This window comes from Teleopsis dalmanni, chromosome X, assembly GCF_002237135.1.
Source record: "Teleopsis dalmanni isolate 2A chromosome X, ASM223713v2, whole genome shotgun sequence".
NCBI classification, from domain to species: domain Eukaryota; kingdom Metazoa; phylum Arthropoda; class Insecta; order Diptera; family Diopsidae; genus Teleopsis; species Teleopsis dalmanni.
In genome coordinates this window covers 26,221,043-26,242,435 of record NC_051848.1, presented here as the reverse complement: position 1 = coordinate 26,242,435, position 21,393 = coordinate 26,221,043, and the positions used below count along the sequence as shown (strand labels likewise).

Here is a 21,393-nt window from a genome sequence, read left to right as displayed (position 1 = left end):
AGGAGTTCCTAATAAATGTCTACCGTATTTCATTTATGTTTCATTTTCCAATAGATAATTCATAATATGATCTCTTGATGAGGTTCAAGGAAAGTAGTAGGTTAAATCTGTCTAACTGACGTCATTTATAACTCTCTATTTGTAAGTTTGCAAGTGAAACTGATTGACAAGCAGCAATTACTGACTATTCTTGTTATTGTTGAAGCTTGTCAGCACTCTTCGTTGTCGCTGGTACTACTCAAAGTCGAACTAGTGCTATTGAAAACGTTTGTATCCTTTCACTTGGAATAATGTTGTAGAAAGTCCTCCAACGTCGTTAATATTTATAGAGAGTTTATAGAGAGTTTTGCCTGCTGCAGAAACTTCTTTTCACAGAACTTTCTACTTTCCTTTTTACTTTTACTTCTCGAGAATTTGACCCTTAAAGTTGTTGCGAAGCAAGGAGTTCTGAAAAAGGAGCTCTTTCTGCGTTTTATGCATATAGCACTCCCAATGGCTACGAATAAGTTATAATATAGGTTAGGTTACAATATAATTTCTAGATTAAGTTAAATCTTTCTATCTGGATGCATCTGCAACCTCATGTTTGTGATAATGATATCAATAGTAATTGACAAGCAGCAAATACTTACCATTTTCGAGTGTTTTTGAGTAATCGTCTTTGTTGTCAGTGCTGGTCAAAGTCCTCCTGTTTCTGATAGTATTATAATGGACTCGTTACCATTCGCAGTATTCGTATATTGCTTTTGAATGCATGTATAGCCTTGCATTTATGACAGTGCTGTTATTGAGTTATTGATAGGTAACAATAGCGTTTCTTTTTCAAGAGTTGCTAGTGCTAGTCTAAATGGATTAGCTGCAGCTTAAGATATTTAAATCTTTTGGCTTCTGACAAAGCTGCAATTAGTTCCGCAGCATTCAGCATTCGTGGAATTTGCCATGCTTTTTAGACTTGAAGCATTTTCGTTGTTGAAATGAGTGTTGTTGCAGATATTCATATCCTTCCATTTTTAAAAATGCCACGAACATTTCTTCAATAAAATGTTGACTTTTTTCTGCCTGCTGTTTGGCGTTTGAAGTTTTTGTTTCACATAATAAAGTTTTTGGGATACCTGACATGTGTGTTCGGTTTAATTCGTCTAGTTATCTCCAATGGACTCCAATGAGTCATAACAAGATCTCCAGATTAGGTCTGAACGAAGTCGGTGGTTATATCTGTTCAACTGGTAAGTTGCGTGACCTATCATTTATGACAATACTACTTCAAGCGCTGCAGAGGTGTAAGAAAATTGCAGAGGTGTCTCTGAGTGTAAGGAAGAGTGTAAGTTTATATAATAGAATTCTGATAATTCTCCAGGGCGTTCTGTCCATGAAACATGCATTTCCGAATCTCCGGAGCTTTGCGGTTGAAGTTTTTGTTTCATGGAGTATGAAATTTAGAAAAATGTCATTTTTACCGCTTTTTATGCATGCAGCATTGGTCCGCAATATTCCCAAAGAAGTTATAATAATCTAGTATAGGTCCAAACAGAATTTTTGGTTAATTCAGCCTAACTAAAGACGTTTGTTATGTTGCATTTCTGACAAACCTTGCTAATATGAAGTCACTTTTGGTTGTTAACAAGAACTCATGACTTACTGTTCTAGAGAGTTTGTGAGCATAAGAAAATATATTAGTTAACTTCAGCTTAAGTTACTTGCATCCAACTCCAAGTTATAATGCTCTAGTAAGTTATTTCCATGTAACATTCACTTTTATATACGTGGAGTTTATGGCCTGAAGTTTTCTGTTTTACGGAATACGGTATTTGGTATAAATGGCATATTTTTAACGTTTCCTTAATACAGCATTTTCTAATGGTCACAAGTATGTCAAAAAATATTATCTCTAAAATAAGCATCTGTATCCTTGCATTTAATACAATGCTACTCTCAAGTTGCTGACAATAACTTATGACTTGTCGCTCCATAGAGTATAATATTAAGTAGAAGATATTTGTAGAAGATATTTATACTGAAGGTATTTGCAGCATACTGCTACTGATATTACTACAGTGACTTCTTTCCAGGAAACATTCACCATCATCTTTCTGGAGTCTGCTTAACTAGAGATATTTGCAAAGTTCTGTTTGTGATAACTTTGTTTATGTGGAAAAGCTGTAGCTTAAGATGTTGCAAGAAATATTTTACCATTCATTTTTGGTTTTTCAGCATTCTTCAATGATCATAAATAGATAACAATGTGTTCATCAAATTGTGCTTAAATGGAATCATTGATTTAATCTATCTAAGCGGAGATATTTGTAATCTTTTGTTTGTGACAATCTTTCCGTTATTGACAAACAGAAATCACATAGTACTCTCGAGAGATAGTAAACACTTAGACTGTTACACGTACTGGCACCGTCCCTGAAGACATCCCTGTCTTTCAGTCTTTGAAAATGCTAGAATTTAAAGATTATTCCCGTAACATCCATTTTCAGTTCTCAAGAATTTGGTGCGTGTAGTTTATTAAGAAATAAAGATTTTTAGATGAACAGCATGTTTATCACGTTTCAATCATGCACCATTCAACGGTTACATAAAATATCTCCAACTTAGAGCTATATATATATATATTTTGCCATTTTTCGGAGTGCGGCAAAAAAGTTATTCTTACGAAGCATTTACAATATGCCTTTCAAAATGCTCTCGAAATTTATCTGCTGTGTAAAACGTTTCTTAGAAATCAGATTGCACGTTATGTTATAGAATGACTTCAGCAAAATATAGTAAGAAATCTCTACAGTGACAATGGACTGACTGATCCAAATGACATAAAATTATCATAATTGAAAATTAAGTTGAACTTACATCGGATCAAAATGTATGTCATTTGTTTTAACAGAAATCTATTTTTTTCCTTTCCTTTTTCTTAGCTCAGCATATATATCACATAATGCTGGAATTTCAAGACAATTACACTCTTTTGGATGTGGTTTTGATGGCCTTTCACGCTTACACTCAGAGAAGCTAGGATATGGAGTAGTGCACTTTACACAGTGTGTAGGATATTTATCAACGTTACATTTCGGAGGATATCTGGATGGCCTGCAGCATCGCGACGTTATCCTAGCACACCTCGGATTTTCTTCTTTACCGCATTCCATTAACGTCCTATCCTCTCTATCCGTTGAACACGCGGTTTGTGGTACTTCTCCTCTGCAGCGTTTTTCAAATTTTGGCATTTTCAGATTTTCATAGCAACACACAACCTTTTTCACCCTTCTTAGTTCGGGGCACTCTATCCATGTTTGCGTATACTTACGCTTAGCCTTATCTGATGTACAATAATAAAGATCGTCATAACGAGGTACAACATCTGGACATTCGACTTTACAACACTCATCTATCTGAACTCCACATTTTAGTTTTTGTTCCAAAGTGCATTTATCTCTTGGATATTCTTTTTTGGGTTTTGGCTTCGGTTTTAGCAATGGCTTACATGCATTCTCCAAGCAATAGTCGTCCTTTTTCGGTTTAGGAGGTTTACATCTGTCTTTTTTTTGACAACAGGACTTATTACAACTATCTTCTTGTTTTTTCGGTTCAGACTTTTTACACTTCTTCTCTTGAACGCAACCTGTATTTTTACAGCCAGCCATGAATCGAGAACACATTTTATTAACAGAGTTAAGACAGACAGGTCGGCCGACAGACGTCAAGAGCAACATATTATAGAAACAGTGAATTTTAACAGAAGATTTATGCGAAACAGATTTGATGAAAAAAGAAAATATATGATTTTATGAAATTTGTTATCAAATATATTTAATATGATACTACTTGCCTACTTATTAAAAATAAATTTGAATTAATTCATAGTAAAAATCAATAACGTAAAGTTTATAAAACTTGACAATATTTTGTGTAGATTCATATTAGAATAAAATTTTAAGTAAACTAAGTAAGTCAGTAATAAAGTAAAAATAAGTATGTAGGTCAATTATTCCCAAGGGATATGTCTAGAGTACAGGAGTACGGATTTGTTCGAATTATGAAAAACAACTCTCATGACATAAAAATAATACAGGCTTTTTTATTATAAAAATTTTTTTTAAATATATTTGATTTATTAAATGTATTTAATTATCTAATAATGGAAAAAAAGATATAGAATTAAATTCAATAAATCAGCCTTTTTTGAAATATTACGCCAGTGTTAATTATAAATCATTTTAGCAAAACTGGACGATGCATTGCTTAACATGTATTTTTTTTTTGAAATGCTTATCACCCAGCCGTTTGCTGGATATGTCTTAGTTGTAATTTAAAACTTAAGTTTATTTAACCACTTCTAATTTTAAGACGTATTGATTTTTTTTTTTTTAATTTGTTTCTTTTGCACCTTATTCAAAAACAACACCACCACCTGCTTCTTCCTCTTATCCCACAGTCTTGCCAGCTAGGTTTAACTTGACAGAATTATTCTCATATTTTGTCATACTGTTATATGAAGTTTATACCACCAAAGGTGAAGACTTTAAGGAGGTTCGTTCCGAAGATAAACGTCTGGTGCTATATTCACTATGGAACTTATTAAATTACTTATATAGCAAGTTGATTTCAACATAGGTAGATAGGTAGTCCTCGCATTGACCTAATAGGTTCATAGCGATTTCAGGTAATAGTTCTTAAAAACAGTTAGTGATAGTAAACATGGTCTAGAATGCATTTGTCATTTGTGAAATTTATGAGATGGTTTATCTTAAAAGCAAGAACAAATTCCAGCATCTCAAAAATAAAAGGTTTTTATCATAGTTTACGAGAAAACCAAACAGCAAAATAGAAGAAAAGTTTCTTTCAAACCCTGGTTTCTATGTGTTACTGCTAGTGATATTTAGCGTTACAACTACACAGTGCCCTATTAAAATAACTATAAATAACTATAAATTTTACTATATTTTTCATCAAATAAGTGTTTGCAGAGGGTACTGGAGACTTGACACAGACTTCAGCTACACCCACCATTTTTCACTTTTATCATCAAGTGTTTGTCTAGTTTTCGGAATATATGCTTCATAGCCCTAATTACCATACTTATTAGATTCTTTGAAAGGTAGGCGTTAATTTCAGTAAAATTATCAACCACTTTATGATATCATTAACACAGGCTTAAAGACCAATCTTCTTCAAAGTCCGCACTCTTTATAACAGAATAGTTTATATTGCGCTTAATGTCATCGAGTTTCAAGAGTACCGAAAGGGCTCATATTATTACTAAGATAGAGTACTGTGAAATCCCTGTTAAACGCAAACTCTTACAAACAGTTAAGTTTATGCGATGAGACCTAGGCCTTCATATTAATTTTTCAAATAAACATATTCGTTTAAACAGTCCGTTTTTGTAACTAGACCATTCGCTTAAACCAGATTTCACTATAAGTACATTTATTTAACGAAATTATTATTAATCCTGAATCTATTAATATAGGAAAAAATTTCTTAAAAGACATTCTTTAATTAAAATATTTTAAAGGTAACCATATGATGGTGACCAAGTTCAAAAACGTCTATTAGTTTAGTTAATAGTTTTTTATATGAACTTTTAGGCTGTAAATATTAGGGTTTGAACCTGATTACAATTAAATTATGGATTATGCGTTTATACACAAAGCCAAGGTACAATTAAATTATGTTAGAAATTTAATAACTATTTTTTTTTTGTTATTAAACTAAAATTACTGTTGCTTTGTTGTTTTTCAATTAACGTATAAAACACAGCTATATAAATCACCCTAACTGTTGAAAATTGCTGTGTTTCCGGAGTTTGAGAATGCAACCCAAAAATTTTATATGAACAATTAGCCCAATAGATAACTGCTCTGACCATTGATGATGAATATTGGAAAGTATCTAATAAATTCATAAGTAATTGCGCCATTTCTATTTTATTTAAAATAAATTTTTTGCTATAGAACATACATAATTTAATATTTGAAAATATTTACGTGAATTTTCTGATGATATATATGTTTTTTTTTTATTTATTAAATAAAAAAATTTGTTTATATTATTGTTAGTAAATTTACAAGAGTTTGAGGATGTTCTATAAAAATAAAATTAAACAGGAAATAATAAAGTTTTAAACGGATAGCACAGCTTTAGTAAGTAGGTTATTAACACATTAGTTTAGTATAAGACAAAAAAGGGTATATAGCTAATATATAGAATATTAACACACTAGTTTAGTTTCTTTTGAAATACACTTTTATCAAAGGATCAAAAAAGTGTTTGATATATTCAGGATAAGTATAGTTTGATATTATTTTCTATGTTTGTTAATAATACTACATATTACTTATCAAGCAATTCTACTACAATCACACTTGCACTTAGATAGAGTAATTATCCCTTCAAATAAACATAATTTTAAAATTTTCCCTATGCAATACTAACCTCTGATCTGACCTTTCTTGTATGGACAATCAATCACACTTTAAGCCGCTTAAAATTCACATAAAAACGTATGCATGAAGTAGCATTTCTTAAATTTTATGACCCATAGAACTTTTACTTTCTCTACTCCATCGACAATTTGCACCAAAGACATTCATACACAGGTTTTGTGCTCATGTCCTGTGTATGCTGGTATCTAAACATGGTTGCATTAGCGCGATTGATATAAATTTAAGTAAAGCTGTACATCATTAAATTTTTGGGTACCTTATGTCCGAATTACCTTCGAATTTAATAAAAGAAACATAAAAATATATTGAAAAATAAGAACGGCAAAGAAACGGGCAAACGGGTATAGGACACAGAATTTATGTCTGTAAGCAAACAGTCACACACTCGCCAGGATACTCGCTGCGAGTTTCTGTGATAAACACCAACGAAAAGTATGTTGGCGTACTTACGGTGAGCACCTGGAAATAAACTCGATATTGTATTAAAGGAACACGCTGAGAATAAATTGAATATGGTAACGATTTCAACATTTTTATTCAATTTTTTTCCATTTTTCCATTTCTTCTTGGGATATTCATTCATCACGCCAAATTTTATTAAGGCATTCGATTTAAGTGCCATACAACCCGGAAAAAGAAGTTCATAAAGTTGGCACAAAGGTTGAAGTTGAAATAGTTATGATTGGCATTATAAAGAACTCTTAATATCAAATATGAATGGAAACTCTATTAAGGAGTTTACTGAATTTGTCTGCTTTGGCAACAGTTGAATGATTAATATGAAAGATTTATATTTCACGATTGCAAATATCTTTGTGAAATATTTGAAAAATTTTTCATTTAAGAAAACTTATTTACTTGGTCTAATCAAGCAGAGACAGAGGAAAGGATACGAAATAAAAACAAGTCAGATGTAGAAAATAGAAAATGTGAAAAAAATCAGGGAAGACATTAAAGAACATAATACTTAAAGCAGAAATTTTGAATATTTCTTTTGTATACGTAATATCTCAAACGTAACGTCCTTTTAGTGGAAAAATAAGACCTATTATCTGAGCAGAGTTTTTAAATATTTTTCTTAATATAATATATGCTATAATTATGTTAATTTCTTTAAGCAACGGTGGCAAACCTTTTAATAAGTGTGGGAGATATACAGATACTTTTTCATTATTGAACTTGTAAATTTCAATAGAAACTCTTATAAAGCATAAGTGCTATTGTTGTTTTATAGAATCAATAAGATATTCCAAAAAGCTAACAACAAAAATAAAATGTAAACCTTACGTGTCACATGTCACGTGCCAAGTATTATACTATCAAATTTGCTTTACTAATGAAGTAAGTGTTGTTCGACAGGAATTTTCATGCTTCCAACTTGTAGTATAAAAGCTATATGTTCACCAGTACTGGACCTAAGCAACAGATATAAGATATATTACGGAAAGAGATGTTTGAGAAAAATGCAGTTAGGATTTAGAAACCTAATATAGCAGCGCATTAAGAAAATAGAAAAACACTTGTGGTATTAAATATACTCTTATCATACTAAAGTTATTCCGAATGAGTTACAGCTGGAGACAGTAGTACTCGCTACATAATCTTTCATTTAAATCAGAACAAAGTCACACAACTAAAGAGTAAAGTGACTAAATGACTTGTCTTTTTCCAAATACAGTCAATACTGATAGTTGACAGTTGATGATTTCGAATCAGGTAACCCGTCAGCAACCCTAGCTTTCTACTGCTGTGGAAAGCAATATATGTATATATTGAGTACAGTATAGTATTAAATATTATATACTCAATAAAATATTTCTGCTGCTCATCATAGTCATTAAATGGACGGGATAGGACTATTTTAGCTTGAGGACTGCTTAGAGTCCAATAATAACATCTTTTGATGACCATCCAGTTAATCATTCCATAAAAAGAATCCACTTTGTACTATTATGCAGTTAAACTGACTTCGACTAGAATATCTGATGACTCCAACCTTTAATTTCAGAACGAACAGCAAATCAGTCATTAAAAAGTGGAAAACTAATTCTAGCTTGACTGTCTCCTATGTTGTGGATATTGATGCATTTTACCGAATTTAGAGATGAATTTGAAAGAAGATCTCAACTGCTTGAATCTTGTCTAGAAGTAATTACTGTAGCACCAATTATCTTATTAGTTTTGGAATCATCAGTATATTATGCGATTATTTTCAGTATTAAAAAAAAATACCATATATTCAAATCCTGTGGTCGAGGATGAGTATTTCAAATTTTCTCTATAGATGCGAAATGTTATGTTCAAGCGATCTGTCCTATTACATATCTCTACGTAAGCAATAAACCGATGAACGTAAGCAGTCATAATAATAACTGAGTGTTAGCAGTGCTTTCTGGACTTCAACAATATTAAATGACTGGAAATTAATTTCAATTATACTTGTAGTCTTTAGAGGTTGTAAATATTGAGAGAGCAAGAGTCAGTGTAGATAGCGAAGTGTTTAGTTTATTTATTTGTTTTATATATAAAATACATGATTTGTTGTTTTAATAACGGACTGAATAACGTATTTGAGTAATTTAAATTATTCTGAACAACTTTTCTGTACTAAGCTATATGTCCAGTAGATGATTTTTTGAGATATCGGGTTATATATTTGGAAATTTTAGCATCGAAGACAATACAATATATGTTGCTACTATTTATTTGTATGATCAATGCAAAAACTGTACGTACAACTTGGCGTCAGATGGCGCTTGTAGTTTCTTGTGATGAATGTTAAAAGTTTTTACAAAGTTATCTCTTCAATAGAAAAGTGTACCGGCACTACCGGCGTAGTAGCAAAAGATATTAAAAATAGCTGACCGTACTATAAGCCGCTGTCGAAAATGCATGATACAAAGGTATCAGAACCTTTGCATACCTTTAAGTTTCTTGCTTTTCTACTTTCTGCAATTTGTTGTAATTTCTTATCAGTAGTGTGCATACGGCATCTAATAGTCGGTATGAATAACAAAAGAAAATGTGAAACTCATTTTAGTACAGATTGGCTCAGCTTAAATAAAATAATGATTTCTCTGATAATTTATATTATATTCGAAATTTTGTAAAATATACTATACATGTGTATCTGCAATTAAGTTCATCACTTAATATAAAATATAATATTATTTATATAAAATATTAATATATATACTTTATTATTATTATTATTTAACTACTTATAAGAACACAAAAATTTTGGGATCTATATATATACACACTTACATATGTTTTTAGTTACACAAAATTAATAAAACTCTGATTCGTTATCGATAATGATTATGAAAGCCAAGGAGGAGCTAAATTTGCAACAAATTTTCTTTAGGAAAGTTACATATTTTTAAGTAAATGATACATTCTGTTTAATTATCAAATCATTAATACCGACAGTAGCTTGTCGTTATGCTATTTATACAACTGTTAATGTATTTATATGCCAGCAATTCCCGATAGTGGCATATATTAATAAAACGCGTAAATATGCAGTAAAATTTATCTTCATATATATGTATGTGTGCATAAATATATATGTATATATATATCTACATATATACAAATGTATATGTAAGTGTATATAATATGTTATATAAATTTGTAACAATATCTGTCCGTAATCCCTGTTAAGGAGGCAGACACAGAAGTAGTACTGATTGATGAATTTGCACAGTGGACGAACTGCAGGAGAAGATAATAATAACAGCAGCAGAGATATGTATTGTTTCTTTTTTTTTCTGTTAAATGTACAAATATATTGAGCAGTTGTGTAGTCTGTAAATTAAGACATAAGAATATATCAATTGAATATACTGTATTCATTTAATATTGAAAAGCATAGTTTAAAACAATTGAAGGCATTGAGAGGGAAGACAGCTATAAATACTAACAAAATTGGCTGAATTTATTTTAAAATGATGCAAAAAAATTTTACAAAATATATTCAGATATAAATATAAAAATAAAAATTAAGGTATAAATATTAAGTAACATTATTTACAACAAGAGATTAAGGACTTGAAAATAATTGTCGGTTTATTGGTAAAAAAGTTTTTTTAAGTATTAAAAAACTCGCACACCGACGCACTAAACTTATTAAAATAAATTCTTCTGCAATTTATAATGTAAACTGAAATTAATTACAATTTTGCTATCCCAAAATAAAGTAATATTAATCAAAGTGTTTGGTAAAGATAAAGGTAAGATAGATAAAGACGTGTCTTGTTTTTTTTTTTTTTTTGGTATCGCACCTGGTGGAAAAATCTTCCAAAGATACAAATGGCCCGTACCATTTGCATGCCCGATTTATGGACGACCCAATTGAGTCATACATTCCTACGGACTAAAAAGTCCCCTACATTCTCAGTTCAAACTCCTGTAAATCCCTGTAGTACGATCAAAAAATCTCTAGATTTTGTCTAGTATCTAAAAAATAATTTTTTTCACGGGCAAATTGGTCAGTTCTTCTAAAAAATTGTTTTGGATTTTTAAAAAATTTATTGAATCGACATTTCGACTTTAATCTATATTTATCATCAGGGTACTATATAATATTAATACTAATATAAAATTTTTATGAAATCATTTTTTCTACGGAAGGTACCAAACTGATATCTACAAAAATTATTTGTATATATATTTTTACCATTAATGGCATTTCTTTTCAGATTTCATTAATATAATCCATTTATTAGCTATATAGCTTTATATCGTCATTAGTTATATTATTACATAGTGTCTTGCAATTTTCTATAAGTATATATCGTTGTTTGGCAGATATTGGCAATCAGTATCCTTGTCATCTATTTTAAAGTCATGAGAGTTTTTAAATATATATATAATTTCTGTATTGCATAAGGAACTAATCTATATAATTACTAAAAATAAAGTTGGTTAATTAAAAATAAATATTAGCTGTTCATATATCAGAATTATTATTATAATATATATAATTATTAGGTGCAAAAATGCATTGCGACCTATGGCATAACTTGTGTTACCACATTTAATAACAATATATACTTCCATATAATATAGTTTTTATATAATGCACTGTGAGCTAAGGGATAAATTGTTTTAACCCGTGTAACATCAATATAATCTCTCATATAATATTATTTCCATATAATATATTACGAGCTATGGGATAAATTGTGTTAGCCTATGTACCTTATACCAATATTAACTCTAACGTAGTAGCAGTTTAGGAACTTGCAATACAGTCACTTGATGGCAAATTAATATTAACAGATATATAAAAACAAAATTTTATATTTATATTCGGTGGAACTCAATTATTTTTATTAACCCTCATATAAGTAGCAATAAAAATCATTAACTCTCGTGGATGGCTATTAAAGTCAAATAATGCCAATCAAAGTTAATAAAATAATTAACAAAAAATAAATGGAGTATTTTCTTGTATATATATATAAAGTCAAATCGTTTCTCTTAATGCACACATACATTAAATGATGAAGAAAACAAACTATTTAATACATAGGCACTTGTGAGTGTCAAAGACACAAATATTCGGCTACTATCCTGCGGACTGTAGTATCAACTAACGAATATTCCAACTGGATTTTGTATTCGTATTTGCGCTACAAATATGTTACTGTCATTTTGTGTATCTGTGTGACTGAATAAAAATGTTTAAGTTAATTTCAGTTGGATTGTGATTTATGTTTATTTCTGCTCATCACAACTCAACTCAATTTCAATTAATATGGATGCAACTCCACATGACTTTCATCCTGCCAAATACCATACAAGCTGAATTTGTGGCATTTGTGTTTCGTTAGCTCAAAATAAATAACAAGAATAACTTTGCATTACATACCAAATAAAAACAAAAGCCATCATCATCGTGTGCAAAATAATTTAATTATGTGCACAAAAGCGGATAGATACTTTATTTCATGCGAAAATGTATCTGCACGATCTGAATATGTGTAAAGTAGATACGCAGAATGGATTTATCACCGCAAGGTTTGTTGTTCATATGTGTCTCTTTGTGTATATGTTCAAATTTATTACTATTTGAAAAGCCTTTATTAATATAAATATGTATCTCAGCTAAGCGGTTGTTAGCAAATCGGTCAAAAATATATAAATTTGAAGCAAATTATTTGTTGCAGTTGCTGGAGTCTGCAGATATAAGTATAGAATTGATTTTAATAAAAATATGTTTTAATATAATGCGATCTTTATTAAGAGTGTTTATGTTTTGTGCATTTAGATATATTTTTAAATTTTAATTTTGTGGAAATCAATTATGTCAAAAAAAACTATTTTCTTCATGGTTGTGATCAGAATTTTGTATTTAATTAATTACATTTTCAGCTGTCCGGTTTATAATTTTGACTTAAATCCGTATCTGACTTCTTCTATATAAATTGAAATATTGTCTCCATCCGAGATATAAGACCTCATCCGATAAATAAGATATTACTAATAGAAATTCTTGTGACTTTTTGTTAACAGTTGCTAAATAAAATTAATTATTTATTTATCAGGAAACAACTTATTTATTAATTAACAAATATGCATCCTTAGTCCTTAATGACTTTTGAAATTTTTTTCTTTAATTTTAGACAATTAAACTTAAATGAAAAAGCTTAAAGCAAATGATTTCCTTTAGTGCTTCATAACAAAAAAAAAATTACTTGACATTGATTTTAATTAAAAATTCTGATAATATAAAATTGAAATATATTTCATAATTTTGATTATTAAGAGAACTGTAAATTAATATTTGCGGTTTTTATTGAAATTAAAAATTTGTTTTTTTTTTAAATATATGTAACTTTAATAAGTTTTTATATATTAATGTGTGAAGAAATATAAATATTTCATTGGTTTGTGGTTTCTTTAAATCGAATTTATATTATTCCAATCATTTTTGTTTATTTAATTGCTTGACTTTTAAAATGAAACCACAATTAAGCTTTTGTCATTTAAAACAAAAAATTATAATTAATTCCGGACAATATAAATTTCATTATATTTGATTTTTACACTTAATTATGACGAAATAAACCATATCTCTCAATAAAAGTATATAGAGATATTTTATACCACTTCGACACAATCAGAAATTGGTCAGCCAAAAATTCAATTAATTAATAAATAATAAAATTTTAGTGTTGTAATTTACTACTGTTCACAAAAAATACGTTAATATAATTTTTAATTTATTTTTTAATATTAAAGAAATTGTCAGTGAAGCTTAATTAATTAATATAAAGAAAACTATATTATAAAAAAAAATTTTAATAAATATATTCTAATATAAAATTTTGAATTTTTTTATAGATCTGTTTTCTTAATAATGATTTTTATATATTTTTTTATCCGGCTATAGTTCAGTGTTTCTTAAAGAAATCAATCTCCCCAACGAAATTACGAGAAATTTTGAATAAATTGTTATTAATTAAACACTTTATTTAAAATTGTTTATAGTATAAATATCATTAAATTAAAATCAATCACACTTTAAACAGTAGTAATATTATTTTGTTATTATTTCACGTTTATTTTTGAACTTCAAATTTTGCAGACGAGCCGATTCTTGAGCGAAAGAAAATATTGTGATCTTGATGATGACTCTCAAGGAGAGTCGAAATATAGAATATAAAAACCATTTTCAAATATATTTAAAATTTATATTTCGACCACATGAGAAAAAAAAATTTCAGTGGACAATTTTGTCTAAATAGTAGTAAAGCATTTAATCCCACTTCAAACGCACTATTGACAATATATGAGTATATGAGTATATATGAGTATAACACTTGTTAAAGATATTCAAATAGAAACAATTTTTATTTTTTATCTTATATTATTAGTATAATCATCTAAAATTCTGCATAAAATAAATCCAAATTAATTTTGTGTATAAAATTATAAGCGATATAAACAATTCTTAAAGGAAATATTTTTAATAAAAAAATACTGAACTAATTATTAACTTCTTTAAATAGCATTTTAGAATCCAGATAACTTAAAAGAAGACCAACTGGATCGTTAGCATTGCTGTAGTAACCTACTATTACAACCAACCTAGTAATTTATATTGTAAAAAATTAGAATGTAAAGTAATTAATCAATATTTTTTTTTTATAATAATCAACAATTTATTATATTAATTTTTACTTCAATCTTGCTACTGCGAAATGAATTACATATAGATAATCAAAACGGAATATTTTCAAAAATATTCCGTTTTATATTGGTAATAAGACGAAAGTCAAGAAAAAATAAGAATTCAAAGTCATTTTGATTTATTTTTCTTTAATTGTTTTTCAAACAAACGAAAAGTATCTGCATTTCATCATATATATTTTGTGCAATGTAAATAAACAGCCACTTTGCCATTTTGGCGTGAACCAAGCTGCATTCGAATTGCATTAAAATCTTTATAATGTTTACTTTCTATTCGACTCTGCCATTAATAGACACTTAAAGGAGTCCCTAATAGTTTTATGAAATACAAATATATCTATACATTTGTCATAGTTTTTATAGTTTTCTCTTCTTTTGTTAACCTATCTATGCAAACTTAATACACAGAATGATGTAATAAAGATGTGCTAAATAACATAATTAACAATTTAAAGTCATTATTATGTACATTTGTGGTGTTGCTGTAATGAAGTTTTCTACATAAATATTTTTTTTCATTTTAAAAATTATAGTTATCGTAAGTTATCTTCTCAGAATCGAACCACATAGCGTATGAGTGACATGATTAAATATTTAAAAAATTGAACTTTCGAATTTAATTAATAATTCGCTTATTATTCTTATATATATAAGAGTGAATCTTAAAAATATTTCTTTCGACATCACAAAAATATTAAAATATTTGTTTATTTTATTAAATTTAAATAAAATAAAAGTTTATAAGCTAAATACCATATTGTAAATTTTGTAATAAATTAAATATTATATTTTAATTTAATGTCAAATATTATACATGAGATAATTTATATTATATATTATTATGTATTATTATGTATTATAAATTATATTTATATGTACTCTATATTATATATTATATTTTATATAGTATATACAGTACATTTTGTAATTTATATTATATTTTATATACAAAATATATATTATATATATTAAAATGTATATTATGACTAACGTAATATTCTTATATTGAAATATAATTGAATACAAAAAAAAAAAAATAAAAAACTTTTAATATTTCACTACCTTTGTAGTGCTTAGGAAATGCATGAAAATGCAACTTTTCAATTAATTTGAAATTTTAATTCCTTTTCCAACTGTCAAAAAGCAAATCCAGACTTCCACAATTCCACTGCCGGCATTGTGTGTCATGTGTGCAGTTGTTGGGATTGTGGACTTGTCCAATGATTGACAACTAAATCAAGTTAACAGAAATGCATAAACGCAGATTGAAATATTTTCTAAAATTGAGTTGTAATATTTTTTATTTAATAGATGTTGTTCAAATTCGATATGGTAGTTGCCTCCAAGTGGTGTGCAGTGCATTTTTAAACAATTTGATGTTGTTTATTTTTTATTTTTTTGTTTAATATTGTTAACCAATATTGCCACAAAAATTTAAAAAATATCTAAACTCAAATATGCAATATTTGTTGTTTTTATTCCGACTCCAGCAAATTGAAATTATGTAACTTTAGTTGCAATTAAATTATGAAGTTAATTACGAAAAATGAAACTATTTTCTACATGAAAAGTTTTAAAAAGTAGTGAATTAAAACAAAAACAATTATATTTTTCTTTAAATAAATTTTCAGCTGAGCGTACAGATTTTAAAAAAATTTCCAATTATTCATCATTAGCGATTATTAGAAATAAGTCATGGATTCATTGGTGTGCATTTGGACTGCAAGTATCAGGTTTAGAATTTTGAAACTAACAAATTTGCTAAATACTCAAATACTCATTATCAATCGACAGTGCAAATATTTCCATGAATTAATTATTCGTGAATGATATTATAGGCTATAAATATCAAGGGTTTAGCTTTCAGGGAAATACTCAGAGTCACAAAACTTAGTGTTTTGTTAATTTATTGTTAATGTTTATTAATAAATTCACTTGCTGTGTTTAAAACAAGTGCATAAACCCACTATATTAAGTAGTTGAATTAATTAATTAGAGTTTATGTTATTAGATTTCAATACTATTCTATATGCAGAAATATTGCTTTTAATGCATATTTCTATTTTCTTTATATATAAATTTTGGTTTGTAGAGAAGTTACTCTAATTAGTAAACCAACTAATCTGCTTTTTTTTTATTTTTTATTATATATCTTATTTTATACCTTATGCCTTTTACACAGAAAGTATTAGGTGGAAGACTTATTAGGTGGAAGACTTATTAGGTATAGTACATAAATTAAGTATATTTGACAAGGATGATTTAAAAAAATCATCCATAAGGAAAAACATACCACGTAAAGCGTATTTACTTGTTTCATATTCTTATAAATAAATTAATTTTTAAACATTAGTGAATTAAAGTAACAACATTTTATTTTAAATAATTTCTGTCTAATATAAATAGTAGATTAGTAAAAAAATTTATTATACAAGAGCTACGGAAAGTTTATAATAGGGCCTTCACTTCTATTTTGCAGAGTTTACAAAGGAAAGAAAAATCTTTGTTGTTTTTTAAAATATCTATTGATGTTTTATCTCATGTTAAAGGAATTAGTTTCACTACTTTTATAAAACCTACTTCCTTCAATGCATTTAATACAGAGTTTCCTGATAGTGAAATCACCTTTTGGTTCATAAGTCAGATTAACGGAGTAACATTTGATGGCTTACCACAATACAAATTTTATTATTCATACTTTCTTTGCAAAGTTCGATTTTAGGTAGATGATTTATAGCGTTACCAAACCTCACTGAAAGGTATTTTAATGGATAATACATACAGTTGTAACTTATGTATTACTTAGGCTGGTGTCAATGTCGTTTAATTCCATTTATGTATCGATAGATCAAATACCACTAATCAATATTAATTTTTTTAGATTCGATTAGAGAAACAAACGTTTTGAAAGTCACAAAAGTAATAAGATATTTCGTTATTAACTATATATAATTTTTCTGAGATCTATTTATTTAGTCTCATCAATGAAATTGAAGAAATGTGTATACTAAATCAGCCATTGGCATTCATTGTATCAGAGCACTGCTATATTAACTCTAAGAATTCATTAAATAAAATTTATTAATCATATAATAAATATTTAAAATCATCTTTTAATTGAAATATTTTTTTTAATGTTTTTTTTTAATGCAAACATTTCAAGAACTTAAGCTTATATTTTAGATAGTAAGTTTAAAATAGTTTTAAATATGAATGTTAATTAATTAATTGAAAGGCTTTGATATTATTTATAAATTTTCCAGTTTATAGTCACATTAAATTTATTTAAACAAATTTTTATTTATTTATAAAATTTGATTTTGTTTAATAATTAATTTAATTTGCAGTTGAAAAATATATTATATTAATGTTTTGTTTTTGAAAAAATGAAAAAAGTATCGTTTCGCTCGTATTTCTGATTACTTAAATGCTCATCAATCTCAAGTACAAAGGCGTATCTAAAATACAAAGAATTATGGAAGTGACATGGAAAATCATTACGCTAAGTCACAGTCAAGGATGTGTGCTTATCTAAAACGCGATTTCGATTTGTACTTGTAACTGTAGATTTTCTTATGTTACATGTAAAACCAAAACAAAAAAAAAGAAAACAAAAGAAAATTATAAAAAAAAATATACAAAAATTATCTTAATTGACACTTGAGCTGTTTGAGTCGTTCGAAATGTTTTCCTTTCTACAAATTTAATTGTGTCAATGACAAAAATAAAATTACCGAATGACAATAATAAATTGTGCTCATTTATCTCACAATATGCTAAGAATATTTTGGAAAAAATACAATTAATGAGATGTAATCGAAGTAATATACTAAGATGAAAAAGAAAATTACAGAAAAGAAATGCGGAGAAAAAATAATATAAGAAAAAAAAAACGTTTTCGTAAATTTTTTTTAAAATAAATAATTTGAAATAAAATTAAAAAAAAAAGAAATAAAATAAAATGAAATGAAATTAAATTAAATAAAAACAAATTAAATAAAAATAAATAAATTAAATTAAATTTAAAAGAGAATAAAATAAAGTAAAATAAAATATAAAAAAATTAAATGAAATGAAATAAAATAAAATAAAATATCACACAAAAAAATGAAATAAAATTCAGTCAAGAAAATTAAAATAAAATTTAATTTGAAAAAAATAAAATTAATTAAAAGAATATAACATAAAAATAAATATTAAAAAATATTATAAAATGAAATAAAATTTAAATTAAATTAAATTTAAAAGAAGGAATGCAATGAACAGAAGTATGTGCCACAATGGGGAAGTGATTGGAATACACAGCCTAGCGTCCTCAACAGCCAACCTCATCTACACGTGGTGCATCCTGTTGTCGCATACGAGGCCCTGGCGACCAATTACAGGGAGTATAATCTGAAAACACCTAGCAAAGCGGAAATTCTCTAGCTACCACAAATCAATCTTATCCCCAGGATTGCACATAAGGGGATCTTGGTTGGGATTTGATCGGAAGGTTAATAGCCTTGGAGCGTAAAGAAGAGGAAGAAGAAGAAAATTTAAAAGAAAAAAGAGAATATAATAAAATAATATTAAATTAGAACAAAATAAAGTAAAATAAAATAAAATAAAATAAAACAAAACAAAATAAAATCAAATAAAATAAAATAAAATAAAATAAAATAAAATAAAATAAAACAAAACAAAATAAAATCAAATAAAATAAAATAAAATAAAATAAAATAAAATAAAATAAAATAAAATAAAATAAAATAAAATAAAATAAAATATAATAAATAAAATAAAATAAATAAAAATAAATAAAATAAAAATAAAATAAAATAAATAAAATAAAGTAAAATAAAATAAAATAAAATATAAAATAAAATAAATAAAATAAAAATTAAAATAAAAATAAAATAAAATATAAATTAATAAATAAAATAAAATAAAATAAAATAAAATAAAATAAAATAAAATAAAATAAAATAAAATAAAATAAAATAAAATAATATTAAATTAAAACAAAATAAAGTAAAATAAAATAATAAAATAAAGTAATATAAACACAGCACGTAAATTTGTTAATAAAACTTTTATGGCAAAATAACAAAACTCCAGAAAAATTAGCGAACATAAAAAGTCAAAAACGGCTTTGGGTCAATTGGTTAAGGTGTGCTGATTCTGAGCTTCACACTTGGCAGGACCCGAGTTCGATTCCTGGTACTTGTAGTCTCAAAAATAATTATTTACGAATAATTAAATACAAGAATTATTTCCAAGACCACTGATGATGGTATTTTTCAATACTCGAAACCGTTGTATGGTCACCCAAAAATTCAATTAATTAAATTAATTAATATAAAATGAATTTTTGTTTTTGTAGTTCACTACCATTTGCTATAAAGAAATTATAGTTTATAGCTTTTAAAGGCTATTTTTAAAAATCTTTTTAATGACTTTAACATTAAACAATTTATTCTCAGCCTCAAAAAGCTGTATCAACCGACAATTTTATAATAGTCCCATAGATAAAGTGGACAAAAAATTGCATTTGAAATACAACAATAAGAAATATTTTTATTTCACATATTTTAAAATTGACAGAAAACTATCTTATCAATTTTTTTTTTTTTTTTATTGTAAATAAAAGACAAATGGTTCATTATGATGAGCTTGTTCATTTACAATTTCGATGCTATGAAAATTGCTGAACTTAAGCGAAATTCACATAAATTTGCACAATGGCAAGTTTAACAAAAGCAAAGCCACTGCGATTCCAGTAGATACAAAGTTAAAGTGAACAACAATTGCAATGACTATGAGAAGGACTATGAAACTGACGATGGGAATGACTATGACGATGAAGATGACAATGACGATGACAATGAAATTTGTATTGTTTTGAGCGGATTTCAAGTGTAAAATTAAAACAGCTGTTTTAACTGTCATCTTTCGTGTTCATTTTCCGTATAAACTCCGCACTAAAAGCATATTTTATATCGCTTTTATCTACGAGACACAGTAGTGCCCAAACCGAACCCAAAATTTTACTGTGTCAAAATGCCTGCCAACAAAGCCTTCCCAACAAACTGATCCCCCAATCACATTTAGCAGCAATCACCTACCACCCCTGCTCCCCACTCACCACGAACCGCACCTTCGTCACTGTACATCATTTCGGGTTCACAAAATATTTAACACAGCGACAATGATAACATCAACTCTGTTTTTCCACCCGCAGCATAACTACAATGAAAATAACATTCAGTTGTTCCGCCATTTTTTTTTTGTTTTCATTTTCATGATTTTCATGTCCGCCATTTTTAGTTTATGTTAAAATTAGGCAACAATAAATTATGAATTAGTTGCGTACAACAAAATTTAATGCGTGAAATATGAGCACAAACGTACCGGAAAAGATTGAAGTGCGGGGGAGGTGGAGGGGTGAAAATCATCATTGCTGTATGCGAAATGGCAGCGCATCGCATTTTCCGAAGCATAAAAAATAGGTACTATTGAACGAATTTCTGAGACTACGGAGACGTACTTTTCGCACAACTACTTCTAATAAGAGAAGCTAAAGGGAGCACAAAAGATTTCTTCAGTTGTGAAATTTCACTTCAATATAAATAAATGGTCTGGCTTTGCATAAATGAATAAACAATCTTTTAAGTTTTCCAGCGTAAATTAGATTTTGATGAATTTTTTGAAGAATTGAGTAGTTCTTTAGGCTGGAAATTATTGAAGTGCGGAGTATTCT

The 21,393-nt window shown here is 27.5% G+C and overlaps 1 protein-coding gene across 1 annotated transcript; it reads right to left on the bottom strand.

Annotated features, from left to right (window-relative positions):
* Nucleotides 1–203: 203 nt before the first annotated feature.
* On the bottom strand, nt 204–3,769 carry LOC119687881 (the record flags this gene model as incomplete). Its single annotated transcript, XM_038102413.1, is given in 2 exon segments — nt 204–496; nt 633–3,769. A coding segment is annotated over 1 exon segment (822 nt). The 5' UTR covers nt 3,714–3,769.
* Between the last annotated feature and the right edge of the window lie 17,624 nt (nt 3,770–21,393).